This window comes from Oncorhynchus mykiss, chromosome 18, assembly GCF_013265735.2.
Source record: "Oncorhynchus mykiss isolate Arlee chromosome 18, USDA_OmykA_1.1, whole genome shotgun sequence".
In the NCBI taxonomy this organism is placed as follows: Eukaryota; Metazoa; Chordata; class Actinopteri; order Salmoniformes; family Salmonidae; genus Oncorhynchus; species Oncorhynchus mykiss.
The window spans coordinates 52,313,008-52,331,891 of NC_048582.1; the positions used below are offsets into that span (position 1 = coordinate 52,313,008).

The window sequence follows — 18,884 nt, forward strand, 5'->3', positions numbered from 1 at the left end:
AGGACAACACTGCCATCCTGACTATGGTCGACTAGTTTTCCAAAGCCGCCCAATTGATTCCTTTCCCCAAACTACCCTCGGCAAAGGAGACGGCCCAGCTCATGGTGCAGCGCGTCTTCCGGATCCATGGACTGCCCATGGACATGATCTCTGACCGGGGTCCTCAGTTCTCGTCCCGGTTCCGGAAGGCATTCTGCACCGTCATTGGGTCATCGGCCAGCCTGTCCTCTGGGGTCCAGTCCAATGGCCAGTCGGCGAGAGCCAACCAGGACCATGAGACTGGTCTCCACCAACCGCACCACCTGGAGCCAGCAGCTTGTATGGGTGGAATACGCCCGCAACACCCTTCTCTGCTCTGCCACGGGCCTATCGCCCTTTGAGTGTTCCCTGGGGTATCAGCCCCCACTCTTCCCCGAGCAGGAAGAAGAGGTCGGTGTACCTTCTGCTCAGATGGTTGTCCGCCACTGTCGTCGTACAGTCCGGTCGGCCCTTCTCAAGACCACCTCCAGGTATCGACGACAAGCGGACCGCCATCGGACCCCGGCTCCCCAGTATCGTCGTGGACAGAAGGTATGGCTATCCACCCGGGATCCTCCCCTCCGGGTGGAATCCTGAAAACTCTCCCCCTGGTTTCTCGGCCTGTTTCCCACCTCTAAAATGATTACCCCCTCTGCTGTTTGTCTTCTGTTGCCCCGCACCCTTCGTATTCATCCCACCTTTCATGTGTCCATAGTTAAACCCATGTCTCACAGCCCTTTGTCTCCTGTTGCCCCTGACCCTGACCCAGCCTGCCGTCCTGTACCTTTTCCCCACCTCTCGATTACTGACCCCTGTCTGCCCTTGACCTGTCTTTTGCCTGCCCCTGTTGGATTATTAAACTGTTGGCAATTCGACGTTGTATGCATCTGGGTCTTAACAATCTTTACTTATGTCACTGTGTATGCGGATGCCTCAACACTATACATGTCAGCTACTACAGCGACTGAAATGATCTCAACACTTAAAAGAGTTGAAGTTAGTTTCAGAGTGAGTGGCAAGAAATACATTAGTTGAGGTTTAGGGTTTAGTGAATGAGGACTAAATCTTGTAATAAATAATGTGGAAATTGAGCAAGTTGAGGTGACTAAAGTGAAGTAACCCTGGATTGTAAACTGTCATGGTCAAAACATATTGATACAACAGTAGCTAAGTTGGGGAGTATGTCCATAATAAAGTGTTGCTCTACCTTCTTAACAGCACTATCAAGAAGGCAGGTCCTATAGGCCCTAGTTTTGTCAAACCTGGACTACTGTTCAGTCGTGTGGTCAGGTGCCACAAAAAAAGATTTTGCAATTGGCTCAGAACAGGGAAACACGGCTGGACCTTGGATGTACACAGAGAGCTAATATTAATAATATGCATGTCAATCTCTCTTGGCTCAAAGTGGAGAGATTAACTTCATCACTACTTGTATTTATGACATGTTGAATGCACCGACCTGTCAATTTCAACTACTGGCGCACAGCTCGGACACTGTCATGGAAAATTACATAATTAGTCATGCTATCCTGTGTTTTACTGCTTATTAAAGAATAGTCTCTTGTTATATGCTAGTTTTTTCTAACCAGATTAAGATGTATTAGAAGGAGCATTTCACAATTAAATGACATTCCAATCGAGTCACCACAATCCTTGAAACTTAAAAAGTTGCAGCGGGTTAATTCCTTGGTACGGGGCATTGAAAAAATGCCCATGTTTTAGATCGATTAGGATATCATTTAGAATCTTTGGTAAATTTAACCACTTCAGGATTTTCGATAATAAGACCGGAATTGTATGCCGCTCGCCTCATGGCTATACAGAATAGGGTAGCGCTTGACATGTTGCTAGCATGGGAGGGAGGAGTGTGCAAAATGATAGGTGACCATTGCTGTACATTCATACCCCGGGGTGAGGGTAACTTGACTGAACTTGACTAATGAACACCAACCAGACAACGATTGGAATCAATTTGGATGGGTTTAGTCATTATTGGATGTTATGGGAGCTACAATATTTCATTGGTTGATTTATGGCTTAGTTATATTTTTTACAATAATGCTTATTATAACTTGTGTTAAGAAATTGTGCAGCAAAGCCGTTGAGACTATTCTTGCCATACCATTACTGACCCCTGAAGGAGACGCCTCAGAACCCTGTTTACCTGATTTATTTCCTATGTCTGATTACATGTCTGATGAAGACGATGATGATCCCTAACACCAAGGAAAAACATTGAGGTAATGGTGCAGCATGACCATAGGCCATGCTCACGGTGGAGGTTCTGTAAATAATGCTCCCAAGGTAGAGTTAAGCGCCTACCGTCATGGTGACCCTTTGGCATATGGACAGTCTCAACGAAGCTATTGCCTTGTGTGTGGTGATAAAGTATGTACCAATGTTTATATTCATATGTTCCTTTCCCCCTTTCTTGCACTATGTGAACATTTGAAACTCAATGACCATGGAGGTAATTTACAAATTGTAATGTTTTGTAAAGTACTAAGTATAAGAAGTCTTTCCTTTTCCTATTTTTCCTCATGTTTAAAGCTTGTTTAATGAAAACGCTTGTAAGTAATTTTATATTAGGTTGAGACTTAGTCTCAAAAGGGAGGAAATGTCGTGGAAAATTACATAATTAGTCATGCTATCCCATGTTTTACTGCTTAAAGAATAGTCTCTTGTTATATGCTAGTGTTTTTCTAACCTGATCCAAACTTCTCTTGGTGTGACTTAGTCATAAAATGGGGCTTACAGCTAGCTAAGAGACGTTTGGGTGCAACCGCAGCATGTGAAATCCTGTGGGTTTACTATCTACAGAAAGTCACATGTATGGAACCTTGCAGAAAGGAGTACAATATAGTGTTTGTTGTTGTGAATGCAGTTAGCATGAGGGCTCAACCGTCTTTCTGAAAGTCTGCAGACAACTAATGACCTTTTACACACTATCTGCTGACTGCCACGTATACAGAAAGGGGTTGTATCTATCAAAGCAGAGACCTGGCTATGTTTGTTAAGCTTTAAACTCTGAACCATTCTTGGTGATGCTGATTGCTTCATTTTTGCAAATCTTATAATAAAGCTGTTGTTGGAAGAATTTAGTCTCTGTTCCTCTAGAATTTCCCTGACATCACCCATGCATACCCCACAAGACATGCCACAACAGGTCTCTTCACAGTCCCCAAGTCCAGAACAGACTATGGGAGGCATGCAGTACTACATAGAGCCATGACTACATGGAACTCTATTCCACATCAAGTAACTGATGCAAGCAGTAAAATTAGATAAAAAAAAAAAAAAAAAACACCTTATGGTACAACGGTAACTGTGAAGCAACACTAACATACTGTATAAATAATCATACTCTCTTGCCATTATCTGGCAGAATCCACACTCACACCAGTTTGTGTTTGGCTACGTCGACCCTCTAGCTGAGGTGTTTCAGGCGGCATGCCTGTGTTGTTACTGCTACGAGAACAAACTCTTTGATCTGAGGCAACAATCGGCTCAAACATGAACAGTTCAGTAGGTGTATCGTCTCCCTAACTAACATTATTTCATCATCTGTAATAAACTCATTCGCAGTCTCGGAGCTACTCGGTAATTTCAGCCATTTTTGAGAGTTCCAAAATTGTCTCTCCTGCCAGTGACGCAACAATGCCAATACAGCGATTTACAGTAACAGTTAGCTGGCATTCTAAATCCTAGTGTTTCCATTTCCCTTTAACTTCATACGTTTAGCCTGTGGTGGAATAAATACTTGCTGGAATGAGCTTTTAACTAATCAGCATTCAGGATTAGACAAACCCGTTGTATAAAACAAAAATAAACATCATTACATGAAACAAAATATTTAGTCATTTTTGAGACTATAGGAATAGGTTTACCACCATGTTAAACAACTGCAATAATGTATGCGTTGGTTTTCAACAGCATGGTGGATATTCTAGTCTTTTGACTGTAGAAAAACAGGGATCTCTTAAGCTGTGCCAGGATGCGCAGGCAGCATGCGAGGGAGGGAGGGGCAACTGTGCAGGCACCATAGCTAGTCGTTCTGGAACTCATCCATATACATAATTTACACAGCACACAAATGCACTTGAAACAGCAGTATAGTTCATTGTATCTTTATTATTGTAATAATCGTCACTGATAAAGTTGAGAAAGACAGGACAAGCAGAAACAGGTGGTTGGATATTAACATGCTCAGGTCTGATTGTGGCATTACACTTTGGCTTTAAAACAAACAGAAGGCACTTAAACAGAAGAGGATCAAGTTGTCTCTTAGGCACAGATCTAGGATCAGGTACCTTTCCTCCAATCCTATGGTTATGATGGGAAAGAAACAGAAAACTGACCTTAGATCAGTGTCTAAGGTTAACTTTATCCTCCTCACACATAAACATGAAAGCAAAGGCACTTATGGAGGGGCGGGACTAGGGAAAGAGAGGGATCGCCGATTGGTCAGATAATGTTTTGACTGATAGGGGGCAGCATGGTTTCAGTTTTCAGCTAGGGCTGACTCAGAACAGTACAGACATTTTAGATACGATTCAGACCCCCCCCCCCCCCCCCCCCCCCCATCTGTGAATGAGACACTCTGTCGCCCAGGTAACCATGCCAACCACAGAGAGAAAAAGACAGGTAAAAAAGAAAGAAAACAGCAATAAAAACCTTTCTTTGTGCTCTTGGTATTATTTAACACATCTTATAATTATCTTAAAGTAAAATATTAATACAGTTCATCAATCATACCATAATTGTACTGTCTGTGTATGCATGTAAGAATCAATATCTGTACGGTATACTGTATGTTTGTTGATATCTGTGTGTAGCCTATGAGGGTATAATTATCATTACCTTTGGCCCTGTGCCCCTTATATTAATAATTGGCTTTTTGATATTTGGACTGTTCTCATAATTAAATCATTGGCTTCTCAGTTCAGTTCTACATACAACATACAGGGAATGTGATTGGCTTAGACAGGAGTGGGGAATACTGAGGAAGAGTGTAGTAGTGACACACACACAGACACACACTTATCTTTGGACCTCTACTCCTTAAATCATAGATTATAAAGAAGTAATGGGATAAGGATATGATGCATTCTCTCTGACGAGGACCGAGGAAGACCATGAGGGTGGAGGTGATGAAGGTCTCATTCGGACCAATCGTCATCTCCCAACTCTGAGGAGTCGTCCTCGCTGTCGCTGCACTCCACAGCAATACGGCGAGACAAGATGGCCGCCACATCGTTGCCGTAGTTATCCTTTTTCTCCTGCTCTTTCTGTTCCTCCACCTTACGTAGGTTAAAACCTGCCAGAGAGAAAGGGAGAGATGGGGGATTAGGGTGTGTGTTTATGTGTGTTCGTATCGGTCTGTCTGTGTGTATGTGTGTCGTACCTTGCCGGATAGCCGACAGGAGGTCACTGTGAGCGTCAGCGGGGGCTTCTGGCTGAGCTTGGGTGGATTTAAGAGGAGGGGGAGCCTCAATGGAGAAGGAGGGGGGAGGAGGGCCAGAAGTGGGAGGAGGGGGGCCTGGGGGAGGCGGGGGAGGAGGAGGAGGAGGTGCGCCACCACCCTGGGGGAGAGAGGGGGGAGGAGGCGGAGAGATGGAGGCCTGATAGGAAGGAGGAGGTGGGGCAGGGGGGGAGGGATAGGCGGAGGAAGAGGGGGGAGTGGGAGGGGAAGAGTCAAATCCAGAGGGGGGAGGGGGAGGGATTCCGAAGCCAGGGGAGGGGGGAGGAGGAGGTGGTGCAGGAGGAGGGGCTAGGTTGGGCCGTGTGCCAATGGGAGCAGTAGAGGGCATGGGAGGGGCTGGAGGGGGGTGTGTGGGGCTAAGAACGCTGGTGCGCTTTTGGGTTGATGCTCCGTACTGTCCGTCATGATACCTGCCAATGAGAGAGCAGGGGAAGAATTAAAGGTCAGCACACGGATTCTCCAAACACAACTGTCTCCAAACGATTTTGTCCACTTGAGATGAAGGGTGTTGACTGGAGAGTAAACACTAATGCCAAAAATGCTAAATTAGCATAAAATATGTGTACAAACTACAGTATATGCACAATTTAAATGTGCATACACTACTCCACTCCATCTCCATTACTTACGCCATGTCTGGGGGTGGAGGGGGCAGGAAGTCGTCCGGGGCGGGGGGAGGGAGGGGGGAGCCAGGATCGAAGGCGTACGACCCAGTACTCTGGTCCAAACCATCAGGGGAGTAACAGCCTTCTCCTGAACCAATACTGCCATTCAGACCCTCAAGAGATTCTCTACACACAAGATGCACAAAAAAAAGAGTGAATATTGTCATCAATAACAACACAATTAAACAGTTTAAAATCATTCTATAGGACATCACTCTCCCTGATACACTCACAATCTCCCTCCCGCATATTCTCTTTCCCCTCATTCCACTTCATACATTCTCGCCCCATCCTCTTTATCCTCATCTCTCGCCCTGTTCTCATTCTCTCTCATCTCTCACCCCATGTCATTCTTGGGCACCACAAACTCCTCTCCCATCTTTAGCCGTTCCCACTCATCCTTCCTGGTTTTGATCTTCCTGGGATTCAGAGTCCGCATATTCTGATTGTCCTTCTTCTCCTTCTACTCAGACAGAGAGACAAAGTGAGGGGGGTGACAAAGAGAGAGGGAAGGAGGGAGAGATGAGAGGAGTGAGAGAGAAAGACAGAGGGAAAGAGAAGAGAAACAGGAAAAGGCATTTAACAGCGCTATAAGTGCACTTCCTTGTTTTGTTTAAGCAGAAGATGGGATGCATTTCTCAACAGGCCGAAAACAAACTCCACTGTCTCATTGAAGGACGTGTGTGAGCGTGTAAACTAACAGGTGTAGACTAACAGTGAAATGCTTACTTACGGGCCCTTCCCCACAATGCAGAGATAAACATAGAAACATAATAGAAAAATAATAACACAAGGAATAAATACACTGAGTAACAATAACTTGGCTATATACACGGGGTACCAGTACCCAGCCGATGTGCAGGGGTACGGGCAATTGAGTTAGATTTGTACAGTGCATTCGGAAAGTATTCAGACCCCTTCCCTTTCTCCACATTTTGTTATGTTAGAGCCTTATTCTGAAATGGATTAAAAAAAAAAATTCCTCATCAACCTTCACACAATAGCCATGATGACAAAGCAAACACATGTTTTTAGAAACGTTTGCAAATTTATAAAGAAAAAATATGAAATATTACATTTACTTAAGTATTCAGACCCTTTGCTCAGTACTTTGTTGATACACATTTGGCAGCAATTACAGCCTCCAATCTTCTTGGGTATGATGCCACAAGCTTGGCACACCTGTATTTGGGGAGTTTCTCCCATTCTTCTCTGCAGATCCTCTCAAGTTCTGTCAGGTTGGATGGGTAGCGTCGCTGCACAGCTATTTTCAGGTCTCTCCAGAGATGTTCGATCGGGTTCAAATCCGGGCTCTGGCTGGACCACTCAAGGACGTTCAGAGACTTGGCTGTGTGCTTCGGGTCATTGTCCTGTTGGAAGGTGAAGCTTCAACCCAGTCTCATGTCCTGAACGCTCTGGAGCAGGATTCCATCAAGGATCTCTCTGTACTTTGCTCCATTCATGTTTCCCTCAAGCCTGACTAGTCTCTCAGTCCCTGCCGCTGAAAAACTCACCACAGCATGATGCTGTCACCACCATGCTTCCCCCGTAGAGATAGTGCCTTCAGATGAGACGCTTGGCATTCAGGCCAGAGTTAAATCTTGGTTTCATCAGACCAGAGAATCTTGTTTCTCATGGTCTGAGAGTCCTTTAGGTGCCTTTTGGCAAACTCAAAGTGGGCTGTCATGTGCATTTACTGAGGAGTGGTTTCCATCTGGCCACTCTACCATAAAGGCCTGATTGGTGGAGTGCTGCACAGATGGTTGTCCTTCTAGAAGGTTCTCCCATCTCCACAGAGGAACTCTGTCAGAGTGACCCTCGGGTTCTTGGTCACCTCCCCGAACAAGGCCCTTCACCCCCAATTTCTCAGTTTGGCCGGGCGGCCAGCCCTAGGAAGAGTATTGGTGATTTCAAACGTCTTCGATTTAAGAATGATGGAGGCCACTGTGTTCTTGGAGGCCACTGTGTTCTTGGGGACCTTCAATGCTGCAGAAATGTTTTGGTACATTTCCCCAGATCTGTGCCTCGACACAATCCTGTCTCGGAGCTCTACGGAGAATTCCTTCGACCTCATGGCTTGGTTTTTGCTCTGACATGCACTGCTAACTGTGGGACCTTATATAGACAGGTGTGTGCCTTTCCAAATCATGTCCAATCAATTGAATTTACCACAGGTGGACTCCAATCAAGTTGTAGAAACGTCAAGGATGATCAATGGAAACAGGATGCACCTGAACTAAAATGTCGAGTCTCATAGCAAAGGGTCTGAATACTTCTGTAAATAAGGTATGTTCATTTTTTATAAATGTGCAAAAATGTATAAAAACCTGTTTTCGCTTTGTCATTATGGGGTATTGGATGTAGATTGATGGGGAAAAAGGCACGACTCCACAAGGTGTCGAAAGCATTCCACAGGGATGCTGGCCCATGTTGACTCCAATGCTTCCCACAGTTGTGTCAAGTTGGCTGGATGTCCTTTGGATAGTGGACAATTCTTGCTACGCACAGGAAACTGTTGAGCATGAAAAAGCCAGCCGCATTGCAATTCTTGACACATTCAAACCGGAGCGCCTGGCCCCTACTAGCAAACCCCTTTCAAAGGCAGTTCAATCTTTTGTCTTGCCCATTCACCCTTTGAATGGCACACCAACACAACCCATGTCTCAATTGTCTCAAGGCTTAAAAATACTTCTTTAACCAGTCTCCTCCCCTTCATCTACACTGATTGAAGTGGATTCAACAGGTGACATCAATAAGGGATCATACATTTCACCTGGATTCACCTAGTCAGTCTTTGTCATGGAAATAACATGTTTTGTACACTCAGTGTAGGTAGGGGTGAAGTTACTAGGCAACAGAATAGATAAACAACAGCAGCGGGGTATGTGATGAGTCAAAAGAGTTAGTCAATGTAGATCAATATTCAGCCTGGGTAGCTATTTGGTTATCAGCCTTATGGCTTGGGGTTCAGGGTTCTGTTGGTTCCAGACTTGGTGCATCCTTACTGCTTACCGTGCGGTAGCAGAGAAACAGTCTATGACTTGGGTGCCTGGAGTCTTTGACAATTTTTAGGGCCTTCCTTTCACACTGCCTGATATAGAGGTCCTGGATGGCAGGGAGCACGGCCCCAGTGATGTACTGGGCCGTGTCCACTACCCTCTGTAGCGCCTTGCTGTCAGATGCCAAGCAGTTGCCAAACTAAGCTGTGATGCAGCCAGTCAAGAAGCTCTCAATGGAGCAGCTCTCAATGGAGCAGCTCTCAATGGAGCAGCTCTCAATGGAGCATCCTTTTTGAGGATCTGAGGGCCCATGCCAAACCTTTACCGTTACCGTGTCTTCTTCACGACTGTGTTGGTGTGTGTGGACCATGTTAATTCCATAGTGATGTGGACATAGAGGTACTTGATTCTCTCGACCCGCTCAACTAATGTAAATGGGGGCGTGCTCAGTCCTCAGTTTTGCTGTAGTCCATGATCAGCTCCTTTGTCTTGCTGACATTGACAGAGAGGTTGTTGTCCTTGCGCCACACTGCCAAATCACTGACCTCCTCTCTATAGGTGGTCTCATCATTGTCGGTGATCAGGCCTACCAGTCGTGTCGTCAGCAAATGTAATTGTGTTGGAGTCGTGCGTGGCAGCGCAGTCGTGGGTGAACAGGGAGTACAGGAGGGGACACAAGGCGTCTGCATGCTTCTCAGCCAAAACAGTTCTGAAGAGACAAACAACATTTTGTGCCGTTTTTGGTTTGTTTTGGTCTTCGGCTAGGTTTTTCTTTCGGCTGTTCCGGCACACCCCAAAAAATTATTGGGGCAAGCCAAAGTCAGTAGCCAAAGTCTACGCTCCTTTGTCGATGATTGGTCAACAGTAGGGATTCTTCAATATAGTCTTAATCAACGAGAGATGACTCGTTTTCATGCACATTTTTTCATTGAGAAACACTGCACCAAAACATCTTACTTAGATGTAAAATTCCACGACTAAGATCTCCTTGGCAAAAACTGTCAAAATTAATAACAAATTTCTTAAATTGACTAAGATTAATTTGGACTATTTTGTGTATACAGCGTCTCAAAACGGACAAACAGTACTACTGCTGTTTTTTTCTTGTTTTTCAAGCGAAGGTATTTTATGGGAGTATGCAAGCACACGTGTTCAAGCCACCCGAAATGAAGCATTCTGAAGCCTTAAGCACGCACCCCTGAGGGGCCCCCGTGTTCAACAGCGTGGCAGATGTGCTGTTTCCTACTCTCACCACCTGGGGGCGGCCAGTCAAGAAGTCCAGGATTCAGTTGCAGGTGTTCAGCCTCAGGATCCTGAGCTTAATGATGAGCTTGGAGGGCACTACGGTGTTGAACGCTGAGCTGTATTCAATTAACAGCATTCTCAAATAGGTGAAATAACCGAAAGGTTGCAGGTTCGAATCCCCAAGCTGATTAGGTGACAAATCAGCCAGTGCCCTTAAGCGAGACGCTCTGGACAAAAGCATCTGCTAAATACCTAAAATGTAATTGTAATGTTGGGGCGAATTTGAGTGGGTCCAGGATGTCTAGGATGATGGTGTTGATGTAAGCAACAACCACCCTTTCAAAGTGTTTCATGGTTACAGATGTGAGTGCTATGTGCCAATAGACAGGCTACTTTGGTGTTCTTGGGTCTACTTGAGTCAGGGAGAGGTTGAAAATGTCAGTGAAGACACTTAACAGCTGGTCAGCGCATGCTCCGAATATGTGTCCTGGTAGTCCCTCTGGTCCTACAACCTTGTGAATGTTAACCCGTTTAAAGGTGTTATTCACAACGGCTACGGAAAACGACATCACACAGTTGTCCGGAACAGCTGGTTGCAGGATTCAGTATTGCTTGCCTAGACGCGAGCATAGAAGGCATTGAACTCGTCTGGTAGGCTTGCGTCACTGAGCAGCTGGGTTTTCCTTTGTAATCCAGGATAGTTTGTAAGCCCTGCCACATCCAACGAGTGTCAGAGCCGGCGTAGTAGGATTCGATCTTAGTCCTGTATTGACGCTTTGCCTAAAATCCTTAGCGGAATTTCTTAGAAGTGTCCAGATTAGTGTTCCGCTCCTTGAAAGCTGCAGCTCTAGCCTTTAGCTCAGTACAGATGTTGCCTGTAATCCATGGTTTCTGGTTGGGATATGTACGTACGGTCACTGTGGGGACGACGTTGATGCACTTCATTAATGACGCTGGTGATTGATGTGGTAAACTCATCAATGTCATCGGATGAATCACAGAACATATTCCAGTCTGTGCTAGCAAAACAGTCTTGTAGCTTAGCTTCCGCTTCATCGGACCATTTCGATATTGAGCGTGTCACTGGTACTTCCTGTTTGAGTTTTTGCTTGTAAGCAGGAATCAGGAGAATAGAGTTATGGTCAGATTTTCCAAAGGGAGGGTGAGAGAGAGCCTCGTATGTGTTTGTGTGTGGAGTAAAGGTGTTCTAGAGTTTTGTTGCCTGTAGTTGCACAGGTGACATGCTGGTAAAACGGATTTCAGTTTCCCTGCATTAAAATCACCAGCCACGAGAAGCGCTGACTATGGATGTGCATTTTCTTGTTTGCTTATGGCCCTGTACAGCTTGATGAGTATGGTCTTAGTGACCGCATCAGTTTGTGATGGTAAATAGACAGCTACAAAAAATATAGATGAAAACTCTCTCTTGGTAAATAGTATGGTCTGCAGTTTATCATCAGGTATTCTAACACAGGCGATAAAAACTCAAGACTACTTTAACATTAAAGATTGCGCACCAGATGTTGTTAATAAAGAGACACACCGGTCCCCTCTTCGTCTTCACCGAGGCTACTGGTCTAGACAATGGATTGAAAAAAACAGCGTCCTTGTTCAGCCACGACTCCGAGAAACATAGAATATTACAGTTCCTCAGGTCCCGTTGATAGGATATTCTCCAACGGAGCTCGTCCAGTTTTTTAATCATGTGACTGTACGTTCGCCAATAGAACGGAGGGTAGAGGCGTTTTATTTGCTCGCCATCGTAGTCTCATCAACGTAGTCTCTTCTACCTCTCTTGCACCATCGCTTCCTCTTTCGAGTCCCGGGGATTAAGGCCTGGTCAGGAGTAAGCAGAATGACCAGAGCTGCCGATTCGTTAAAGTAGAAATTGTCATCCAAATCAAGGTTAGTGATCCCCGTTCTGATGAAATGATGGAGGAGACATGATGTACAATTTTTATATATATATGTATATATATAAGAATTGGTCAGGAGCCCGTAAAACGGCTGCTATCCTCTGCAGCGCCATTTTACTTTGTGTGTGTTACCCGTTACCCTGTGTTTACCCTGTGTTTGCGTCTCTCCTTCATGATGTCCTTCGTGTCCTGCAGCATCTTCTCCTTCCACAGATCAAAGAAGTAGGAGGGATCTGTGTAGAACTTCAGAGCATCCTTACCATCATCCCTAGACATGACAACAACAACAAACAATATCAATGTGTGTGTGTGTGTGTGTGTGTGTGTGTGTGTGTGTGTGTGTGTGTGTGTGTGTGTGTGTGTGTGTGTGTGTGTGTGTGTGTGTACCTGTACTGGCTGAGGTTGTTGAGTGGTGGAGGTGGGTTGCAGGTCAGATAGGTCTCCTGTACAGGCAGCGGTAGAGAGGGTCTACAGAATAACTGCTGGTCCTGAGTCAGATTACTATGAAACGCTTTCTTCTGGGTGATGGCCTGCAGAGAGACTGAGCGAGAGATGGAGAGAGATCGATATGGTGAGAAAGAGACAGAGATATGGAGAGAGAGAGATAGAGCGATGTGGAGAGAGAGAGAGAGAGAGAGATGGAGGTTGGAGAGAAGGAGCGAGAAAGAGAGAGAGACAGTTAGGGTTAGTATTCTGTTTGTTTGGGACAAAGGCTTTACAGTATGTGCCAGTATGTGTTGCATTACATTATACTTAAAATCCACTGAATTCTCACTTTGAATACTAAATACATGGCACTGTTTGCTTGTAACATACAGCGGTTTTCCCAGACACAGGTTGAGCCTAGTTATGAACTAAAGATCATGTTCAATGAAGATTCTCCATTTAAATTGCTTTTAAATCTAATAGGCTTAATCAGCATGCGGGAAATCACCCCATCATATATAATGTCAGTCAGTCTCTTACCCTCCTCCTCTTTAGGGTCGAGCTGGGTGACTTTGACCTGTAGACGGTCCACTCTCTCTCCCAGTGTGTTCACCCGGACAGCAAACACCCCCGCCTGCACAAACAGCTCTCCAAACACGTCCTCTGCATACTTACCTACACACACAAACAAATGTATATTATGGCCTAAATTCACTGAGTGTACAAAACATTATGAACACCTGCTCTTTCCATGACAGATTGACCAGGTGAATCCAGGTGAAAGCTATGATCCCTTATTGATGTTAAATCCACTTCAATCAGTGTAGATGAAGGGGAGGAGACAGGTTAAAGAAGGGTTTTTAAGCCTCGAGACAATTGAGACATGGATTGTGTGTGTGTGTGTGCCATTCAGAGGGTGAATGGGCAAGACAAAACATTAAAGTGCCTTTGAACGGGGTATGGTAGTAGGTGAGGCTGTTCTGAGGGCAAAAGGGGGAGCTGCAACTCAATATTATGAAGGTGTTAATATTTTGTACACTCAGTGTATATACACATGATTACATATCACAAGATACATACTTGCAATTTACACACACACAATCTCATATTACAATACACTGCACTGTTTTGCATGTAGCACTTCCCTAGGTATAAACTCACTCAACACATAGAGTTAGTAACTTACTGAGGCTGCCTAGCTGGCGTATGATGTTGGCAAGGCTAATGTTGGTGACACACTCCAGCTCGCTGCGGATGGTGTTGGGGATCGTCTGGCGGCACACATAGCGAGGCTCGATGTTCCTCGTCACCAATGGCATTCTGGGACGGGAGGGATAGCGGGGGGCTTCCCTGGAGGGGGGGGGGGGGCAGCGTGTGAGAAAGGTCCATCACTCTACTTGGTTATATTATGTAAGAACAATGGTGCAACACACAAAAAAATTAGATTATTTTATAACAAATGCGCTTTCTTCTGCGTTGGATCACGGTCCCTGTCTGTGGTTCTGAAACATCAGTGCGCTGTTGAATTGGTTAGAGCCTTTCCCTAGACCATGTAGCTATGTGCATAATAGCAAAGTTAACCAGCATATTGGTGTTGAGAACAATGTGGAAGAGGCAGCAGAGGAGTGAGGAGATGAGAAAACAGCCCTTCCCTTAATTGTCTAAAAGTGAAGAGAGGAAACTAACTTAAATAGTCCTATAATCAATAGTCTAACTTAAATGTGCCTGACTTTATAAATCATTCATATATATCTACAGAAATAAGACAGATCCTGCTTCTGTTACCTGTTTGAGTGTTTGCTTAATAGCCTGATTCCGTGAGCTCCAAGCCTCATGCAACCACAACATGTCAGAAAAAGCCATTTCACAAATTAATTTTTAATCTTTGTTATGTTGTAATAAATGCTTTACATTGTTTTTGTTACTACAGCTTCTCTGGTATAACTTATACAGTGGAGCAAAAAAGTATTTAGTCAGCCACCAATTGTGCAAGTTCTCCTACTTAAAAAGATGATAGGCCTGTAATTTTCATCATAGGTACACTTCAACTATGACAGACAAAATGAAAATCACATTGTAGGATTTTTAATGAATTTATTAGCAAATTATGGTGGAAAATAAGTATTTGAGTAAGTATACACCCCCCAAGGTAGGGGTGGTATACAGAAGATAGCCCTATTTGGTAAAAGACCAAGTCCATACTATGGCAAGAACAGCTCAAATACGCAAAGAGAAACGACAGTCCATCATTAGGTCAGTCAATCCGGAAAATGTCAAGAACTTTGAAAGTTTCTTCAAGTGCAGTCACAAAAACCATCAAGTGCTATGACTAAACTGGCTCTCATGAGGACCGCCACAGCAAAGGAATACCCAGAGTTACCTCTGCTGCAGACGATACGTTCATTACAGTTACCAGCCTCAGATTGCAGCCCAAATAAATGCAGACACATCTCAAAATCAACTGTTCGGAGGAGACTGCGAGAATCAGGCCTTCATGGTCGACTTACTTGGGCCGATAAACACGAACAATGGACATTAGACCCATGGAAATCTGTCCTTTGGTCTGTTGAGTCCAAATTTGAGATTTTTGGTTCCACAACCTCTGTGTCTTTGTGAGACGCAGAGTATGTGAATGGATAATCCCCACATGTGTGGTTCCCACCGTGAAGCATGGAGGAGGAGGTGTGATGGTGCTTTGCTGGTGGCACTGTTGGTGATTTATTTACAATTGAAGCCACACTTAAACTGCATGGCTACTACAGCATTATGCAGCAATTCACCATCCAATCTGATTTGCGCTTAGTGGGAATATCATTTGTTTTTCAACAGGACAATGACCCAACACACCTCCAGGCTGTGGAAGGGCTATTTTACCAAGAAGGAGAGTGATGGAGTGCTGCATCAGATGACCTGGCCTCCACAATCACCCGACATCAACCAATTTGAGATGAGTTGGACCGCAGAGTGAAGGAAAAGCAGCCAACATGTGCTCAGCATATGTGGGAACTCCTTCAAGACTGTTGGAAAAGCATTCCAGGTGAAGCTGGTTGAGAGAATGTCAAGAGTGTGCAAAGCTGTCATCAAGGCAAAGGGTGACTACTTCGAAGATTCTAAAATATGAACTGTATTTTGATTTGTTTAACAATTTTTTGGTTACTACGTGATTCCATATGTGTTAATTCATAGTTTTTATGTTTTCACTATTATTCTACAATGTAGAAAATATTAAAAATAAAGAAAACCCCTTGAATGATTCTGCTCACAGCTATGAATAGCAGAGTAGTAGATGAATATCCCATATACTATATATTTTTGTCTAACTTATTGCGGTAGTGGTCAAAACGGACGTTGTTTGCAAAAATGTTACAGAAAATGTTGTTGATGCCGTTACTTAAACTGCTGTAAATTGATCCGAATGTTATGTTTAGTCCACACGCCAGATTCGAGTAGCAGAGAAGTAGACAAAGCTGGTAAACTTGAAATATTTTGTCTACGTGGTTGCAAAGTGGAGTTACTAGCTGATTTGTGTCAAAAGCTGCATGATTTCACTTACAGAGAATGTCAGTTGGAAGTGATGATGTCACAATTGGGAACTTTGGAATCTTGAGAAATCCAATGAAAGCGGGTGGAGGAGAAAAAGAGGACAAGAAAGTGAATAACGGAAAAAGTATAACAGATATCAAAAAGTTGTATACAAGCATCTCGATCGAGATTGGTAGCCCCGATTTAAAAACCGACTACTAAACAAAGAAGTAGGGGAAGATTTTAGGTAGGATAACTTTTTTTTTCTTCTTTAAAACACTCCGAAAGTGGTCAAAACGGCCATTGTTTGGGAACGTTTGAAAAACACATGGTATTGCAGTTACAAAAACAGCTGTGCAGTAAATTCCGTATGGAATATTTCAATTCCGCGCACAGCTATGAAAAGCAGAAGTAGATGATTATCCTATGAACTCAAACTTTTTGTCTATTGTTGCGGTAGTGGTGAAAATAGACGTTTGCCAAAATGTTACAGAAATGTATGTTGATGTGGTTACTTAAACTGCTGTAACTTGATGCGAATATTATTTTTTTGTCCAAACTCCAGATTTGAGTAGTAGAGAAGTATACGAAGCTGGTAAACCTGAAATATTTTGTCTTAGTGGTTGCAAGAACAAGTATTAGCTGATTTGCGTCAAAAGTGTAGTGAGAAAATGACAGTTGGAAGTGATGATGCCACAACGGAGAGGATTAAAATCTTGAGAAATCCCATGTTACCAGATTGGGGGGTTAATACACCTTTATAGGATTAGGGTTAATGTTTCCACACGGCCATATCTCCATGTTACAGCGCGTGTTTACGGAAGACAGGCTGCCATTTTTGCTAATTAGCCATCTTGAGTGCTCCGAACACCTGTGTGTAAACTAACTGGGAGGAAGTGTAGTTGGTCAACCGGAGGCACACAGTATATTGATCTGTGCAAAACTGATACCGTTTTTATTTGCAAGCTTATTTTTTGCTGACAAAGATAAGAGGCATGTCAGCATATCTTTCGAAAACCGTTTGATTATTGACGTTTAACGTTAAAACAGCGTTGGAATTGAAAGTTTACACTGAGCCAAATGTGAATGAATGTAACGTTAATGGCCCCTAATTTACGGAGAAGAAAGGTATCGTCTAGAACAGACATGTGTCTTTGTACGCTCCATTTATATCTACCGTTACTGTTTTAAAAAATGTACATTCAGACACACAACAGGGCTAACTAAAGCAGAACCAAAACCACAGCCTAGTTCTATTCTGGTCATGCCCCTTCAATGGGTACACTGTACACATCTGAGAGGAGTGAAAACAATATGGTGGACTGGTGGTCAAGGATCAACGTACACAGAGAAAGACTAAGGATTTATAGATGTTACATCAACTTTAGCACCAGAATACTGTAATGCACCGGGCAGCCCCACATCGCTCTAGTCAACACCAACTCCCTTTATAACAACCACAGCCTAATGGAATTATCCACGGCTTTAAAAATAAAGTGAATTTTTTTGCTCCGTCTCCGGAGTCTATAAACTATGCAGCGCTTCTATTGGCTTAAAAAATAACCAACTTTCTAGCGGAGTAAAGTTACTAGCTTTACAAGTGCATTTTACTTGACAGGCAAGCTCATTGGTTTACTATTTAATCGTTAATTTAAACGGGTTGGATGTGATGTAAACACGAAAAACGCCCTTTGACCAAACAGAACGTTAAAGTAGTCAGATGATCCCAGATGTTCCATCGCCCAAACTATGTAGCAGGGAGATTGAAACATTGTACTACCAACACCCTACTACCCGGCCACAGTGGAATGCACCGGTGAGTCACAACAACTTCACTTTTACACTGACACAACAAACAAGAAAGCCTATCCCAACTCTGTGCCTGACAAATCATTTATTTATCATGATAAAACTCGTCTAAATGAGAGCTGTTTTTAAGTCTCAAGCTCAGAAACGGCATTACAATAATTAGGGCGAGGGTAGGTGACATGAAACTTCGTCTCTCGGCCTTGTCAATGTAGCAGGAAGTGAAGTTGAAAACGCCCCTCATTATGTCCGAAAATCGTCGGGAAAACCTATTCTTATTTAGTAACTTCTGAAAAAGGCGCAAATTAAACACTGATCTCTTACCGTCAGCCAAATCAGTCTTGTTGCTTGGTTGAGTCTTTCAGTAGAAACAAAAATGACGGTTTACTGTAACCAGGGTGGGGAGACTTGGGATAACACAGAGTAGTCCCAGATTTGTTCAACTTCTGATTGGACAAGGCTTCGACATTCCAGGCGCTGATTGGTTCCTCTCACTGTCCGTCTGTGTCAGCGGCATGGACATGGAAATGTGGACGTACAATAGGTAACTCCACCCAGTCTAGTCGTAAACATCTGTCCAGTTTGCGTAGGGAAGGGTGGAGATACGTAACGTACATTCCATTCTGCCCAAGCGGGTTGCAACCTGTTCCAGAAATTATGAGTGAATATTGAATAAGAAGGTTATAATGCAGAATACGAAGTTATGACGGTTTATAACATCCCCGTGTCAACGGCATGTGTAGTGTACGATCTGTGAAATGTTCGAGTGTGCTGAAAATTCTAAGTAGAATTGCACATTCTACGT

General features: G+C 43.9%; 1 protein-coding gene across 2 annotated transcripts; it reads right to left on the reverse strand.

Annotated features, from left to right (window-relative positions):
* Window positions 1-4,129: 4,129 nt before the first annotated feature.
* On the reverse strand, window positions 4,130-18,554 carry LOC110496488 (wiskott-Aldrich syndrome protein family member 2-like). Of its 2 annotated transcripts, XM_036953083.1 has the most exons (10): window positions 18,404-18,522; window positions 16,305-16,353; window positions 13,938-14,101; window positions 13,292-13,426; window positions 12,713-12,866; window positions 12,476-12,593; window positions 6,507-6,628; window positions 6,130-6,291; window positions 5,423-5,910; window positions 4,130-5,335 (listed from the first exon to the last, which is right to left on the reverse strand). In XM_036953083.1, the coding sequence occupies exons 3-10, from the start codon at window positions 14,068-14,070 to the stop codon at window positions 5,178-5,180; spliced, it is 1,470 nt and encodes a 489-aa protein (XP_036808978.1). In that variant the 5' UTR covers window positions 14,071-14,101; window positions 16,305-16,353; window positions 18,404-18,522; the 3' UTR covers window positions 4,130-5,177. The 2 variants fall into 2 exon arrangements, with proteins under 2 accessions (XP_036808978.1, XP_021428095.2); XM_021572420.2 differs by lacking the exon at window positions 16,305-16,353 and having other exon boundaries at window positions 18,404-18,554.
* Window positions 18,555-18,884: the final 330 nt, after the last annotated feature.